The 17,181-nt window shown below is 40.7% G+C and overlaps 1 protein-coding gene across 2 annotated transcripts in view; it reads left to right on the forward strand.

Annotated features, from left to right (window-relative positions):
• The window catches only part of arhgef12b (Rho guanine nucleotide exchange factor (GEF) 12b), a 61,257-nt gene that overhangs the window by 14,411 nt on the left and 29,665 nt on the right, over nucleotides 1-17,181 (forward strand). For both annotated transcript variants that reach the window (XM_062989182.1, XM_062989183.1), the window contains exon 2: nucleotides 17,133-17,153. In XM_062989182.1, the coding sequence (XP_062845252.1) occupies nucleotides 17,133-17,153 (21 nt within the window). The remainder of the gene's footprint in view (nucleotides 1-17,132; nucleotides 17,154-17,181) is intronic.

The raw sequence follows: 17,181 nt of genomic DNA on the forward strand, positions 1-17,181 counted from the left end.
CTCCACCCACTAGGCTACCATTTAAGTAATTTAATTGTAATAATATAATGTCATAATGTTTGTAAACATTGTTGCTGTGAATGATCGTCTGCAGCCAAATAATACAGCATGTTAGTTTTCATTTGACTTTTTTTGTAAGCTATAAATGGGATTGTTTGCATGCTTATATTAAAAAGTACTGTGGTTTTTTTTGGCTAGGGATCATATGGCCTTCTCATAGACACACTGACATGCTTAGCTTTACCTTGACTATAAATTATAACACAGATAGCACCTGAGAACAGCCCTGATGTACTTGGAAAAATTCCAGACACGATTTGTACATTTTAAGAATCGCGGCAAGACTTATGTCTTCATTAAAAGAAAGCCCAGAGGGATTCAGGTGAGCTGATCAGACTTGTCCGTTCTCAGATGTGTGCCATACTTAGTGTGTCTTGGCATTATAAAAGGAAGTAACACTAAATTCGGTCCAGAACGGTTGGCTCGTACCTGTTTAGTTTGACATATTATACTATTTGATTTAATTCAAGTCTTAGAGCAATGAGTTGAAGCTCTGCAAGCAATGTGAAACATCACACATCAAACATGTTGCTGTGTTCATGCTAGTTAGGCTCTATTTACACATGCAAGTTTGGTTTATCGGTTGATAAAAGCACTGAAAGTAACCCAGAAAGTGAGGAATAATTTGTAATGGAAAAAATACCTGAGAAACTAATTTTATTTGGAACAAATAACCCACTACGTTCAGTGTATGTGGGATTGTAACCTGTCACATTGCTCGTACTTGACTGTTTATTTGTAAACTGTAAATTGTCATGTGAATTTGACGTGTGTGAAACACGTTACTGCATTTACGTGTAAATCATTTAGCAGTCGCTTTTTTTCTTAGTGAAAGAAGCTCACTCAGACCCATACACTTTCATTCCTGCATCCCACATGCCTTCCTTCGTCTCCATGCCTCCTAGTCTCTCTCTCTCTCTCTCTCTCTCTCTCTCTCTCTCTCTCTCTCTCTCTCTCTCTCTGTGGCTTTTTCTCGTCCTCAATCTCTCCTCAGCCCAGTGAAGCAAGTCTCAACAAGAGGCGCGCCCCTGATGGCTATCGCAGCTGGGCACAGCTTGCTTCATCTGCCCCGGCAAGAAAGATAAGACTCCCACAGCCAGTCCCACCCAGTCCCACCTTACTGCTGCACAACATCCTGCCGCATTAGACCGTTAGTACTACCACAGCGCTCGTCAGGGCCGTGTCACCAACGTGTCAGGCACAGCTTGAGTACGGAAATAATTGTACAGATGGTTTCATGTGGGAAATCACATTGCTGATGTTCAACCTTTGACAGGACTGGGGGTGTGTTGATATTTTAGGGAAAATAACGTGTATTAACTGTATTCCAGTTAGCATTACTTTGCTTACAGTGTTACTCAGTGAATGAGAAATTTAACCAAAAGGGATGGGGAAAAGCGTATGTTTAAAATCGACATCTACTGTGATTTTGTGGCAAATTGGAAGGTTGCTGTGGGTGCAGGTGTTAATACCAATAATACAGATGCTACACCTGATGTAACTAATCAGATGTTTGATGAAGTTGATAAAGTTAGTGAAATTTAGGGAATGGTCCTGCAGGTTTGCAAGAAAGCCGAAGCCGTTCTGATTCTTTATGGATAAAATTAGGGACGTTGTCATGTTACATTATGATTATATAGCAAAGTGGAACCTACTACATGGTTTAATAACGACACTCTGGTATTAATAAGGTACGTTATACACTGTGTGTGTGAGTATGTGATTCAAGACACGCTCATAGGTGCTATTGGCCAGCCAGGCGTATACACAGACATTACCGGCTATGTCTGAGAGGGAGGGCCGAAGCCCTGTGATGGATTGCCGCCCTGTCTGTCCAGGGTATTTCTTGAACCTAGTGTTTCGCTGTGGAATCAGACACACTGTGACCCTGACCACGATCATGTAGTTGATGAAAATGAAATGAAAAAGCATTTAATAAGTAAATTTGTGACTTTCACATATGTATATGAAATCGGTTAGTTTTGCGCTTTTTTATTGCAATGTTACTAATTTTAGAAATCCCTGACGTAATGAAACATTGTGGTCCACAGCAATCATGAACAGTGTTCTCCTGCTAGGACTGATGAATAATAGATAAGTGCTTCACATCCAAGTTCCATGTTTGGTTGACTGTGCTTAGTGAACATGGAGGCACGGCTGTACCCTGTAATGCACTATAATTAGCACCGTAATTATGTGAATAACCTTGGGCATGCATGTGTGCATGAGCTAAACAAAACAAAAAAAAAGGCTCAAAGCAGGAAAAAAAGATTTTCAGACTCCCAGGACTATTCCTCAGACTGGTGTGGAAGCACATCGGTGTACATTCAGTCCCAGTGACAAACGTTGGTGTGAGAGCGCCGTGTTTATGACGTCACTCATCCTGATCGAAACGAGAACTCTACAATAAGTTCTGATATAACGTGCTCAGATTTCCTTTTATTATTTTTAGCTGCTGATCTAACTTCTGTAAACTGGTATAAATATTTATTTAAAAACGCAGATCTGTATTAATGTCGAAACAGTCGATGCCACTTTGAACTATATTCTGTTTACTTGTATTGATTTTGTATCGAATTGATTTATGACAATCTATTTCTATTCTATTTCCTCGGCCTGGTCCCATTAGGGGTCGCCGGCGGATCGTGATCCGCATCATTGATTCGGCACGGTTTTAACGCCGGATGCCCTTCCTGACACGACCCTCCCTATTTATCCGGGCTTGGGACCGGCACTACAGTGCACTGGTTTATGCATCCTAGCGGCTCGGTACCTACAGGACAATTCAGTGTCTCCAATTAGCCTGGCTGCATGTTTTTGGACTGTGGGAGGAAACCGGAGCACCCGGAGGAAACCCACACAGACACGGGGAGAACATGCAAACTCCGCACAGAAAGGACCCGGACCGCCCCGCCTGGGGATCGAACCCGGGACCTTCTCGCTGTGAGGCGACAGTGCTACCCACTTAGCCACCGTGCCACAATTGATTTATGACAATGGATGGATGATATTAGCAAAATTTTACCAGAAATATGATTTTCTGCTGCAGCATCTGTTGAAACATGATGATTACTAAGAGTACCTGTTTATTACACCTTAAATAGTGAGTAATGTTTTTAATTGATCGAATGGCACCTTAGAAAGTCATCTGTACAGTTTTTACATTGTGATTCAGATGTTCATGCTTTTTAATTGCAATAGCTCAAAAACTGTGTGTGTCTGTGTGTGTGTGTGGTGTCATGATTTAGGTTTAAAAAAACCACGTATATAAAAGTCAGTTTCTTCCAGTGTAGCTGGTGTTGTCCGATACACCACATCCTTTAGGGTCATCTGGAATTCTCTGTATGTGTTAGTTTCCTTCCCCCTAAAGCCTTTCTAAGGTATCACTGCTTCTGTTTGTTTAAGAGAAGGTGAGAGTGAGATAGTTTGTGAATAGTTTGCTTTAGTGGCACCTGGAACATTGCTTTTTTGCTTTAATATTGCAGGGATGTTTAAATGCAACACAAGTTCATTTACCTGCTCGTTTTACTAACACCCGAGCATCATTACAGCAGAAACGAATGTTAACGGTATTATGTGCCTGTTTTAGAACTGTGTGGGCAAATTCCACCAGTCATTACCTATTAGTAACTCTCATTAAACATGTAAAAGCCTAGCTGCTCTAGATTTCCCTCTAGGTGTGAGTGAGTGTGTGTCGGCATTTGGAACAGGGTGTCAATGCCTTGTGCTCATTGTTTTTGGGTGTCGCCACACCCACAACAACCCTGAACAGGTTAAAACTGCCAGAGAAGGATGGAATAATAATCAAGCTTTCTTAATCAGTTTTTTGAATGTCCTATCTTCTCCTCACTCACTTTGGTGATTTGATCACATTGTAGAGATATTCACATTATATAATATACATCTTTATTCCTAAAGGAAATATATATATGTTTTTTTACATTAACAAATGTGTTGGTTCAGGAGGGCTTACAAGTTGTAAGACACAAAAAAGTTCTTTTACTTCACAGTTCTACATTCATTCTGATGAACTGTCGGTCAAACCAGTTGTTTCCTAGATTTACTGTAAACACTGGCACTAGCGACATGAGCCGTCCACTCCCTCAGCTGAATAGTCTCTAGCTGCCTGGCACTATTGAAACAGCACCATACTTTCAAAGTGATCGACAACAAAGGCAACTGCTGAGCCCGGCTTTTGTTTTTGTTCCTCTAACAAAGTGCACGAGCTGACCTCCAGCGGAGAGGGAGGGCACACGGGCACTAATGGGATTGATAAACACTAGCAGACAGGCAGTAGGAGGAGCCCATGTCGGATTCGGAAACCGCCTGATAACCCAGACGTGTCCTGAAAGATAGCGACGTTTTTTTAGGAGTTCATTTTAATATTAAAATAGATGTAGGAAGCAAGTCTGGGGAACTGGATTGCACAGCGCTGATCCATGTCAGTTTTACCAGATTATCACGATCCACCTGTTGACTTCCAAGGCAATTAACTATTTGTTCAGGCATCATCTGCATCTTGAACAGTGCTGTTTTTTTGTGTCCTACTTTGTGTTAGAAACCCTTTGTATCAAAGATATGAGCCCAAGAAGAGTAACTTGGTGTAAAGAGGAAATCTGGACCCCTGGAAATTGGAAACATACAGTTTGATTTGATGTCTGTTGCTAGAAGCCAAATAAATTTGGGCAGTTGTGTGGTGAGAAAGCATTAGGTCCAGTGATGGCTGTGGATGGTCTTCCAACAGCCAAAAAGATATAAGATGATTTTACAGGACCATGTTCTCCCTTTAGTGCCTACAGACTTTTCTAATGATTTAAATCATGTCATTTTATTTTCAGTTTTACCAGCACTGGGTCCAATTTTATGGAGGTAATTCATGCCAGACATGGTGCAATGCTTTAGCGCTTTAGACGCTTCACGTCTGTGTAGGCACCTGGCCAGTCGGTAGCACCTACTGAGATCCGAACCGGAATCTCAATGGTGCTGGGCTAGCGTAACAGACCGCTGCACCATTCAAGCACCCTGCACACGATGTTTATAGGCATTGTCAGACACATAATTATAGATACGAAGCTGAACGTGAGCTACCTGCTAACACCTATTATTACATGTTCACCTAAATGACGACCTTATTTTGAAAACTTTTCGGTGTACGGATGCGTTCCATTTTAGTCAACCTGTGTATCAAGTAGCGACATTTTAAGGTGGTTCGTGTTTACGTAAACTTAATCTAAAAACACAAGAGCGCATGCACAGAGCACAGAGCACAGAGCAGTCAATGGCATTAGAAGTAGTTTGAAATCCATGTTTACCCACTTACCAAAGCAGCATACAAATGCTAATTATATATGAATCGGTGCACGTTCTGTTTTTCTACTGTTGACAGAATGGCTTACATTAATGATCACGGTTGTCACCGCAGATCATTCTGCTCTGTATGCTCGTCCTGACGCACCCCTTGCTATTTTTATCCAGTATTGGAACCAGCACTGAGTGCACTGACGGGCGGCCTGCTTGACCACTAGGCTGAAACAGTAAATCCACGGATTTCTTATCATGAGTTTGGCCGATTCTGATTGCGCGCTTCAGTAATTTGTAAACATGATGCCTTTTTAAAATGCCATATTGTGCAAAATAAACCTGATATAAGAATTTAATATTACCATGATTATTTGCTGCTACTAAACATTTCTGATCACAAAAAACCCTAACAAAACCAGCTGTCTGTTATTACTGTCTGGTTACACGGTATCAGTCCATGAGCTTCCGCTAATTCATTTCTTCCAGGTCATATTAGCGTCCTATCTCCACTCCCCGAGAGGTATGCTTAAGCAGATAGTTTTATCTCCTCTGGCCTCTTGAGCCTGGCTGTGAAAAAGCCTGGGCTCTGATCATCCCTCAGGAATTGTCTGGTATTTTTGGCATCTGAGACATGAGCGCATTGTTGTTGCACCATTTTTTTCCTTTTAGTAATCAAGACGCTAAAAATAGTGCCGGGCCCCGGTCACTCCGCAAAATCCTATTGTTTTACTGCAGTCTTTCTTGATCCTTGGAACTGTATTGGCACTGTGTGGGAACAGCATAGGAACTGCATAGTAACTGTGTGGGAACTGTATAATAACTGTGTGGGAACTGTATAATAACTGTGTGGGAACTGTATAGTAACTGTGTGGGAACTGTATAATAACTGTGTGGGAACTGTATAGTAACTGTGCAGGAACTGTGTGGGAACTGTATAGTAACTGTGTGGGAACTGTATAGTAACTGTGTGGGAACTGTATAATAACTGTGTGGGAACTGTATAATAACTGTGTGGGAACTGTATAGTAACTGTGTAGGAACTGTGTGGGAACTGTATAGTAACTGTGTAGGAACTGTGTGGGAACTGTATAGTAACTGTGTGGGAACTGTATAATAACTGTGTGGGAACTGTATAATAACTGTGTGGGAACTGTATAGTAACTGTGTAGGAACTGTGTGGGAACTGTATAATAACTGTGTGGGAACTGTATAGCAACTGTATAGTAACTGTATAGTAACTATAGTAACTGTGTGGGAACTGTATAGTAACTGTGTAGGAACTGTGTGGGAACTGTATAGTAACTGTGAGGGAACTGTGTAGCAACTGTATAGTAACTGTATAGTAACTGTGTGGGAACTGTATAGTAACTGTGTGGGAACTGTATAGTAACTGTGTAGGAACTGTGTGGGAACTGTATAGTAACTGTGAGGGAACTGTGTAGCAACTGTGTGGGAACTGTGGGAACTGTGTAACAACTGTATAGTAACTGTGTGGGAACTGTGTAGCAACTGTATAGTAACTGTGTGGGAACTGTGTAGCAACTGTATAGTAACTGTGTGGGAACTGTGTAGCAACTGTATAGTAACTGTGTGGGAACTGTGTAGCAACTGTATAGTAACTGTATAGTAACTGTGTAACAACTGTATAGTAACTGTGTGGGAACTGTGTAGTAACTGTGTGGGAACTGTATAGCAAATGTATTGCAACTGTATAGTAACTGTGGGAACTGTGTAGCAACTGTATAGTAACTGTGTGGGAACTGTATAGTAACTGTGTGGGAACTGTGTAGTAACTGTGTGGGAACTGTATAGCAAATGTATAGCAAATGTATTGCAACTGTATAGCAAATGTATTGCAACTGTATAGTAACTGTGGGAACTGTGTAGTAACTGTGTGGGAACTGTGTAGCAACTGTATAGTAACTGTGTGGGAACTGTATAGTAACTGTATAGTAACTGTGTAACAACTGTATAGTAACTGTGTGGGAACTGTGTAGTAACTGTATAGTAACTGTGTAACAACTGTATAGTAACTGTGTGGGAACTGTGTAGTAACTGTGTGGGAACTGTATTGCAACTGTATAGTAACTGTGGGAACTGTGTAGCAACTGTATAGTAACTGTGTGGGAACTGTGTAGCAACTGTATAGTAACTGTGTGGGAACTGTGTAGCAACTGTATAGTAACTGTGTGGGAACTGTATAGTAACTGTGTGGGAACTGTATAGTAACTGTGTGGGAACTGTATAGGAACTGTGTGGGAACTGTATAGTAACTGTGTGGGAACTGTATAGTAACTGTGTAGCAACTGTATAGTAACTGTGTGGGAACTGTATAGTAACTGTGTAGCAACTGTATAGTAACTGTGTGGGAACTGTATAGTAACTGTGTGGGAACTGTATAGTAACTGTGTGGGAACTGTATAGGAACTGTGTGCTCTAGTATAGTGTACACAGATCTGGTCACTTGTAGCATTATATACAAGGCTTCTGTGGATAATAAGAGCTTTGTAAGAAAACTCACTGAATTGTCTGTATATTTATCAGTGGTTTTATGTGCTATCTTTTAAATTTTATGTAACAGTACTACTGTAAACGTGCAGGCCTTATTAGCATTTTTTGCCAGAACGTGTTTCAATTAAACTGAAACTTTAAAAATATGCTATACAGTATAAAAAATGAACACAGTGTAGTTTGTAGTAAATGGACCAGAACCGTGTCTACACGTGTCTACACAGACATGATTGGGAATAGCCAAAGCTTTACCCAGGTGTGTGTACAGATGTGGACAGAGTTATAAAACAATCAGAAGAAACTTTGTGCACCGTACAGCCAAAGAAAGGAATTTGATATTTTTGAAGGTGAAACTCTGCTTATCATCTTATGATAATTGTATATAAAACGCTCACGTTGTCAAGAAATGCTGGTAGATACCGGCTGCATGTTTATTCAGCGCCTGTATTGAAGTCTTATCAACTTAGTTTAAAATCTACATGCGTGATACTGAACTGGTTCTGCTCAGTGGTTCTCTTCATCTTACCGTTCGACTTTTACATTTACTTTTATGCCATCGGGCAGATGCTTTTATTCAAAGCAACTTACAGTAGGGACTGATACAAGTGGATTATCCAATAAACTACCACTGTTCCTTTTAAATTACTGTCACTTTCATTGTATTGAGTTTTTTTTTATTCAGAAAGTATAAGGAATTGTTCCTTTAATGCTTAGTGATGTGTTTTCTATTGAAGATGACGTAAGCTTGTCGGTTAATAGTTAACCGGTGACTAATGGAGGTTGATTATTTGTATCCCTATAAGTTGCATTCACTTGAAAAGGCACTTCTATAAAAGCAGCCTTCACTAGCATGCTAGATATCTCCTAGCACACTTCACCACACATTCAGATAAAGACAGAATGTTTTTACGTTGGTTAAGACGTGCATGCTTTCATGCACACACACAAAAAAGCCACTATGGCAAGAAAAACTTGTTCAGGATTAAAACATCCAGTCTTATCTTGTCATCGAACTAGCTATTGGTATGTCTGCAGTGCAATGAAGCGTTTTCTGTGTTTTCTGTGTTTTTTTTGTTCGGTTCACATCGGTTTTCTGAAGCGAAACGCACTCGCCATCGATCTGTCATCAGAACGTTTCGTTCTCTAATGTAGAACATATCATGCGTCCTGTTCTCGGACGGGTCTGACGTGCCGTCCGAGCAGCGATCGGAAAACATGTCATGTTCATTTTCACTCTCGCGGATCACAGCCGTCTGATGTTTTCCTCCCTGGCAGCGGCTCTTAGCGGCGAGGATTACGTCCTCGCCGTGTTTACCATAAATCTGCAATTAGCCGACTTCAAGTGCTCTCGGCTGTTGAAGGAGCCCGCCAAGCTGCGAACTCGCATCCCAAAATCCGGTCACTGTCCCCCACACATCCATCACGCCAGCTGCTTCCTAACGTGACTCGTCTCGTTTTCACCGCCTCTTTGCTCTGAAAGCATTTCTCCTAACACGTACGAAGAGCACGTGTGTCGAAATATATGTACATAGAAAAAGTATATATGTAACGAATAGGATTAAATACAGTTGGAAAAGATGAGCGGCTCCCTGGATGGTAATAATGCCTTTTCCGTGTCATTTGTCAATCAAAATCAGTCACTAGACAAAACCTGTTGTACAGAAACACAACAGCAGTCGCTCGCTCTGGCTGCAGGCTTAGGCTTGCTTTCTTTCAAACCCTGACCTTTAACCTTTGACTTTGAAATCTAGACCTGTTCCGTGTTGAATTGTTGAGTGGTTGGAAGCCATCGTCTGTTTGTTTTGGTCACACTTTGAAGTGAAAGCTAACTTAAGGCTTGATTGTTTATTGCATAAATTATAAAATTGCCACATTGTTTGAGTCTTTATTGTTTATGCACATTGAGCATGAAAAGGTTGAAGCATTTTTACAAGGTCACATGTCAAAGGTGAAGTTTTTTTTAAAGTAAATGTATTCGTTTAATGCGTGTTAAAGTCTTTTATCTTGTCATATTTCCCCCCCACTGTGGTCTCATTTTAGAAATATATGTGCTTGAAGCTCTTTTATTACTTTGTGTTTTGCTATAAATAATGCAGGAAATAAAAGTAGTCACTTGTAAAATCTAAATAATGAATGAAGATTGTACTAAAAGAAGCGCAATTAGCTGTGAATTACTTTCTCTGGTATGATAAAAAGACTGCTGCTAAAAGTAAAAGCGCTGATCATGGTGGAAGGCATGTAACGATGATTTTAATAATTGATTACCTTTGTTAGGGGGTAATACTGGTCCACTACTGCTGGGATCCATGGTTCAAATCCCCAGCCTTGGTGATGGCCGGTTGGTCATCTACAAAAAGACATGAAATGAAATGAACTGAAATTTTCTCACATATGCAGGATACCCCCCCAACCAACCCCAGTACCGATACCCGATCCTCAAATTAACAAATCAGACATATAGAATATGTATCAATACCAGCTTTACAATGAATTAAGCATTAAGCATTACAAATTAAACATCTTAGAATTGATTATCCTTAATAAAACAAACCACTTGAACTGGACGTGGCTTCTGCATCCACTGATTATTTCACATAGACTTCATTGTAGTATCCGAGAAATCCCTAAACTGTTAGAAAATTCCCACAGTGGGCACAATTCTCATGGAAAGATTGCACAGTGTTGCATGTTCTGGGCGGAATAACCACAGCAGCTGAAACGGATGTTCATTTTCCATTTCTCTCTCTCTCTCTGTCCCTCTCTCTCTCTCTCTCTCTCTCTCTCTCTCTCTTTCCCCCATTCAGTCTCTCTCTCATTCTGACTTTTGCATTTCCTTCCTTTCATTCCATCTTTCTCATTGTCTTTTTCATTCTCTCCCTCTCTCTTTTCTTCTTTCTCTCACTCCCTTTCATTCTCATTTCTTTTTCCATTCTGTCTTTCTTTTTTCAGTTGACACTTAACCTTTAACTAATAAAAGTTGGCCACATTTTTTTTCTTTACGGCCGACCCATCAGAACAAATCTCCCCTGGTTAACTTTAGCTGTCAGCTGACGACTGTTTTAGGTACTTTTCAACGTGTGCAGGCAAATTAGCCCAAATTATATGGGCTTCAAGAAGTCACAAGCTGTAAAATGTTCTAAATACTAAGAATAAAGAGGCCATGCCTCTGATATTATAAAAGTTTCTACACTATACATTTAATAATCCAGGTTACTATATTATGGTATATAACTACAATATATAAACTGTATATAAAGTTTGGACCCAGCACATTTTTAGAAAAATTGTAGAGAACCCTTGAACTTCAGTTGGACACACAAATCCATCAGCCACAGAAAAACAACAAATTAATTTCTATTTTATTTTATCTATGTGTGCTTTGACTTAGCTTTGACTTAGTGTTAAAGTGAATGTGAACCTAGTTACTACTATAGTAATTACTATAATCTGATGCCCTGTATTTCTCTGATCGGCTTGTTCATAATATCAGTAACTTTTGCATGATCATGAACATGAATACTGAACCTATAAACTGCTTCAGATGAAGGTGTAAATCGTCCTCACCCATCTTTCCACACCCCTCTCCTCACCCCCTACTCTCTTCCTCACCACAATACTAAAACGTGAACAGACAGCATAGCGTGAAGAAATGTACGTCCCTGAACAGAAAGCTGGTCCTCTGGCTGCCGCGGCAGGTTTATTGGGGCAGAAGGAGAGATGGCTGTCCTCCCTTCAGGGCCTGGAGATGAAAGCTTATCCTCAAGCACTCGCGAGAGAGGGAGAAGAAAGATGATGTGGCTTCTGTATAATGCATAAGACATCTCTTTTGAGGTTATTAGTTCAGCTTTTTCTTCCACCGAACTGGCTGTTACGGTGTGAGCTTCAGAAGCTCTGGGAGTTTAAAGTATTATTATAAATGATAAAAGTTGTGTCTATTGTAGTTGTATGTCGGTGAAAAAGCCAACCTGTCGATCACATTTTAAATAATAGACTGATACGTGAGCAGGAGAGTCGCAGCTTGATAACAAATTAGCGTTTGTAGCCATGACATGTTGGTGTTTAATGAGAGAGGTAGAAGGTAGCGATTAATTCTCATGATCATGATTATAATTAATAGTGATGTGATTTTATGACGGCATTCAGGTGACGTAGCAGTCTATTACGCAAGCCAATTGTTAGCCTGTCGACCAGCTGGGCGACTACAGTATATGGACATGATTGGTATATCTGGAGTAAGGGCAGTTGTAGCCTAGCGGTTAAGGTGCTGGACCAGTAATCATAGCTAAGTGTGAACTATCCACCAACTCGATCCGACCGGCTCACCGAGCGCTCGGCGACTGGATTGAGTTTTCTAGCACGTCAGATATCTGATCTCAGTTGTGCAACTGGGAATGAGTGACATGTCGAACAGCCAATGAGAACGCAGGATACAGCGTGAGGGGAAACGCAGGAGAGGAGTGTAAACAGGTGGGACGGGGATAATATAGTTTATATCAGAATACATCAGCACACACACGTTTTACAGTATTTCGTCCTTTACATAATACCCACGCTGCATTGCAAAATTATTAATTAACCTCCAACTCCCTATAGAACAATCCATACTGTTCGTGTTGCCAAATCCACTCAGATTCATTTATTTTTCCTCTTTGATTTTACGCTGCACATCAGTGCACAAACACTTTGATCTCTCGCTACTTGTTGACGTGCATTTTTGGACGTGGTATCATTAAACCCCTCGTCACTTCTCACGTGTGTTTTTGTTTTGAAAAAGAAAAAGAAAAAAAGGAAGACCAGAGAAGCTCGTATGCGATTCCAGTTGGTGATGGATCGTGTAGTGTGAAACCCCCTATCGCCGATCAGTCGTGTAGTGTGAAATACACACCGACTAAAAAGACTCCTGAGTGCAAAAGATTCAGTCGTATAGTGTGAACTGTACAGCGACCTGACGACTTGGAAAGTCGTGTAGTGTGAACTTGGCATAAGTCGCTTAGGACAAAAGCACCAGCTAAATGCCAAAAATGCAAATGTAAAATGTAAACATCTGAAAGCAGAATGGATTGGCATCCTTTCCAGTTTATTTCTGCCTCGCATCCAGTGTTTTCCACTGGAACTGGACTCGTCATGACCCTGACCAGAATGAAGCAGTTGATAAAAATGAGATGTATGATTTTATGACATTGTATATTAATCCATTAGAAAAAAGCGAGCAAACACATATTGAATGCTCTTGGTCATTCTCTCTCAGTCTTTGTCTTCTATCTGTCTGTCATTTTTTGCAGCTTTAACCTGCACAGATGCAAAACATTGCCCAGATTATTTGGACACCTGACCATTCTTAGACACCCTGTTATGAAATCCTTTAATTGCCTGTGGTATATTGTTCAGCTCATATTAAAATTAGAGTAGGCTGTGCTATTTTTATCACCAGAGGTTTTAAAGTGAGTTCATTACTTACTCCTTCAGGAATGCCGTTTTACACAAACAGGGCATCCACAGCTGGTGCATTTTCTTTTCCTACTCTTTATGCCAGTGCTTAAATTTCACTCGTTCTGTTCTTTTAAAGCTTCTTTCATTTGCATTTGGCCACAGTCCTGCATAATGCTAACAAGCTTAACAGCTCAGAAACATTAAAGCTCGCAAATCATTTCAAAAACCACCAAAAGCTAAAGAGGCAAATCCGCCAGACACAATTTACATCCAGCCAAGGGGGCGAAGTGAAGTAAGATTGCGTTTGGAAGATTAACAGTTTCAGTTTTATGTCCACTGGCTCGCTGATATAAGAGCAGTACCATCATGAGCAAATGTCTTCTGCAGCTTTTCCTCATAAATGCACTTTATATTAGAAAACTTACTACAGAGATTCTACGTTTCAGGCGATTTAGGCAAAACGATGAGGGCTACTAAGTCAAGTCAAGTCAACTTTATTTATATAGCGCTTTTTACAATAGACATTGTCTCAAAGCAACTTTACAAAATCCAGGACCAACAGATACAAAAAACCCCTGTTGAGCAAGCCGAGGGCGACTGTGGCAAGGAAAAACTCCCTGAAAATTACAGGAAGAAACCTTGAGAGGAACCAGACTCAGCAGGGCCCGTCATTCTTGGGTGGCCAGGAGGATACTTTAAATAAATACACGATTTACACAGAGCATACGAACACAGATTTAAATGATCTAAAAGTTATAACTGGTAATAAATAGATAAATAATAATAGAGTTGTTCTTCGCTGTAGTCTTCAATAATGTCTGTAGTGATTTCTTGTCATTCTTGGTGCAATTACTCCAGACCCGTCACATCCGTCAGGAGCAGCATAGTTGTCACGGCAGTCTCGACTTTAATCCTTAACCTCGGCGGGTGAACGGGTTTCCATCAGAACGCCATTGGAGTAAAACAACAAAGAATGTAGTTAATAATGTACAATGCTAGTTGAGTAAAACAGTTTTACTGAGAGTTTTAGACTCCGGCAGCCCTAATTATTACAGCATAACTAAAAGGGAGAGCGAGCAGGTAACAAGGTCATGAAGGCTTTCACAGGACATCAGCGCCCACCTCTCCTACCCAAACCTGAGTGATCGGACAAGAGAGGCAGAACAACAGCAACCCAACATCCCTGATCACCACAAGTTTCTATGACCAAGAACCCCCAAGCCTGAGAAAATAAATATGTTTTGCACCACAGTGATGGTTTAATCAGCATTCCAGGGATACGAATGATTAATAGACAAAGAAATCGTTGTTTGGTTGATGCTGTGGGTTATAAATGTCATTTATAACCCATAATATTTATTTCCAACAGCTGACACTTGATTTGATTTGAGAGTGAAGCTGCCGATTCCCTTTTCTTATTAATGCTGAACAGAATTACGAGTGTTGATTTGTGACACAGTCTCACACACCCACAACAATTGCTAACAGGTGTAATAAATCAGTGATATAAAGGAAGTTGCACTCATATTGTGTCCAACTTTGAAGCAATGGTTTAGGGAAGGCCCTAAACCATGAATAAAAGCTCAGTTTAAGGAAACTCCAGTGTCCTGAAGCTTACATATGTATGAAACTAACATCCAAAAATAATTTGGATATTTTGCTTAGATATTAACTACACTAATGTTAGTTATTAGGTTTAAAATAATGAGCAGAATTTGCATCCTTCTAACGTTTATCATGAATTGTTTAGACCTGCTAAATTTAGGATTCTGTCTGCAGTGCTCTATGCAGTTATATCTTCCTCCTTTTGGAGTGACTGTACATTTGAACAGTGTAATTATTTACTGGACGCAGTGTGGTCTTTTTTCCATATTCTGTGATTATTCTGTCCTCTCAGCTCTCTCAGCCTTCCTTGCTTTATAATCCTCTCTGCATCACAATATTAAGCTCTTCCTGTTTCCATAGAGCCTCAAGGTGATTACCCAGTTTTCCCCTCCGTTAGATACAAAGGCGCTGGAGAGGATCTCTTGCTTACCCACTTCCCTTCTGGCTTATTCTCCCTATATTCAAAATCTAATTCAAAACAGCCAATCACATCCGTTTAACACTTTCCTATTTCACTACTCGTGCAACTAGAAGATTTTGCTTGTGCCCTTAATTTCTGTAAAAAGATTCGAGAGAGAGAGAGAATGAGCCTGAAAGTTTTATTTCGGACAAATCCTGCCCCCTGCCATTCCTGCAGCTCATCCAACCCCCCTCCTCATTCACACACATTCAGGAAGCCGGCGTCGCTGCCAGAAGTGCTCTCCGTTTCCGGGAATCAGACCCGCAGGCCCGCTGCGGAGTGGGCCGGCTGTAACGCCAGAGCCATTGTTCCCCGCATCGTGGAGGGGAAGGAACAGCAACAAAAACATAAACCACCCATGGAAGAAGCACAAACGAGAGAGGGGAGAGGAGGACTAGATGTCCGAGCTATTTCTGTTCCAGAGGCTCCTCCAGATCTTCCCAAGAGCGCAGTGTAGCTTCAGCATTCCTGCACTTTTTTACTTTTACATGCCTGATTAACTCACTGGCTGATATTTTAGAGGCTAAATGGTGTTGCACTCTGTCTAATGTATTTTTGAAAGTCATTTGGGCTTTACAAACTTACAATACAAAGGAAATACAATTCTTCAATTGCAGCCTAGTGTAGCCTAGTGGTTAAGGTATTGGACTAGTAATCAAAAGGTTGTCGGTTCAAGCCTCACCTCGGCCAGCTTGCCACTGTTGGGCCCTTGAACAAGGCCCTTAACTCTCAATTGCTCAGACTGTATACTGTCACAAGCTAAATGCCGAAAATGTAAAAGTAAATGTTCTCCTTCTTTTGGCTGCTTTCATTAGTGGTCGCCACAGCAGATCATTTGGCAACCTTCATGTCCTTCACCGCATCCATTAACCTTCTCTTTGGCCCTTCTTTCCTCTTCCTGCCTTAAAGCTCCATCCTCAACACCCATAACCTGATATAACTCTCATCCCTTCTCTGCACATGCCCAAACCATCTCAGTCTAGCCTCCCTAACTGTCTCCAAATCATCCTACCTGTGCAGAATCGTGGCATCTTCATCTCTGCGGCCTCCACCTCTAGCTATGGTCTTTTTGTCAGTGACATCGCCACCAAACCTGTAAAATTACCATTTTAAAACTGAGAGACTAAATCAAGTCCTTTTGGAGTTCGTTGGTATTCTATCTTGTCTGTCCAGGTTGTAGTTCGCAAGCTAATTTATCGACCCATGTAAGCAACATAAAAGACCCTAATATACATTTACACATTTTAATTAATCCATTGTAGTATTTTCACTCACTGTGAATGGCGTGTCGTGTTTTTGTTAAATAATTTGAATCTGAGTGGTTAAATAAGTGTTAAAGCTCAGACAGGATCCTGCAATGATAAGTGCTTTTGTCGTCTTGGATTAGCCGTGTGTTAACATAAAGTGCTGTCCTTTCAGTGGTTAACATAGCAGAACAGTTCACCAGTCCGAGTTCAGAATACTGGACCTTGTCAAGTTAAGTAAAAATAGCAACTGTTTGCAGTTTTAAAGTGGACTTGTATTATTGTTATTACAACTATTGAATTGCGCCGTTTGATAGCTATGAGGTGCAGATATAAAAAAGAAACCCGTGGACGATCAGAATTTGTAGTACAACAACAACATAGCCTGCGTTTGCATGACAACACAATCAGACGAATGGACTGAAGTGTTCACTCTGTGATTCAGGCTGTTCATATTGTTCAGCGAATGACTCCTTTTTTGTCGCTCATCCTAAAACGTGTCTTCTTTTTCTTTCTTGCAGGTTTACAAAAAAACCACCCAGGTGAGTTCAGCTTCTTTCCTCCATTCTT

This window comes from Trichomycterus rosablanca, chromosome 26, assembly GCF_030014385.1.
Source record: "Trichomycterus rosablanca isolate fTriRos1 chromosome 26, fTriRos1.hap1, whole genome shotgun sequence".
Classification (NCBI taxonomy): domain Eukaryota; kingdom Metazoa; phylum Chordata; class Actinopteri; order Siluriformes; family Trichomycteridae; genus Trichomycterus; species Trichomycterus rosablanca.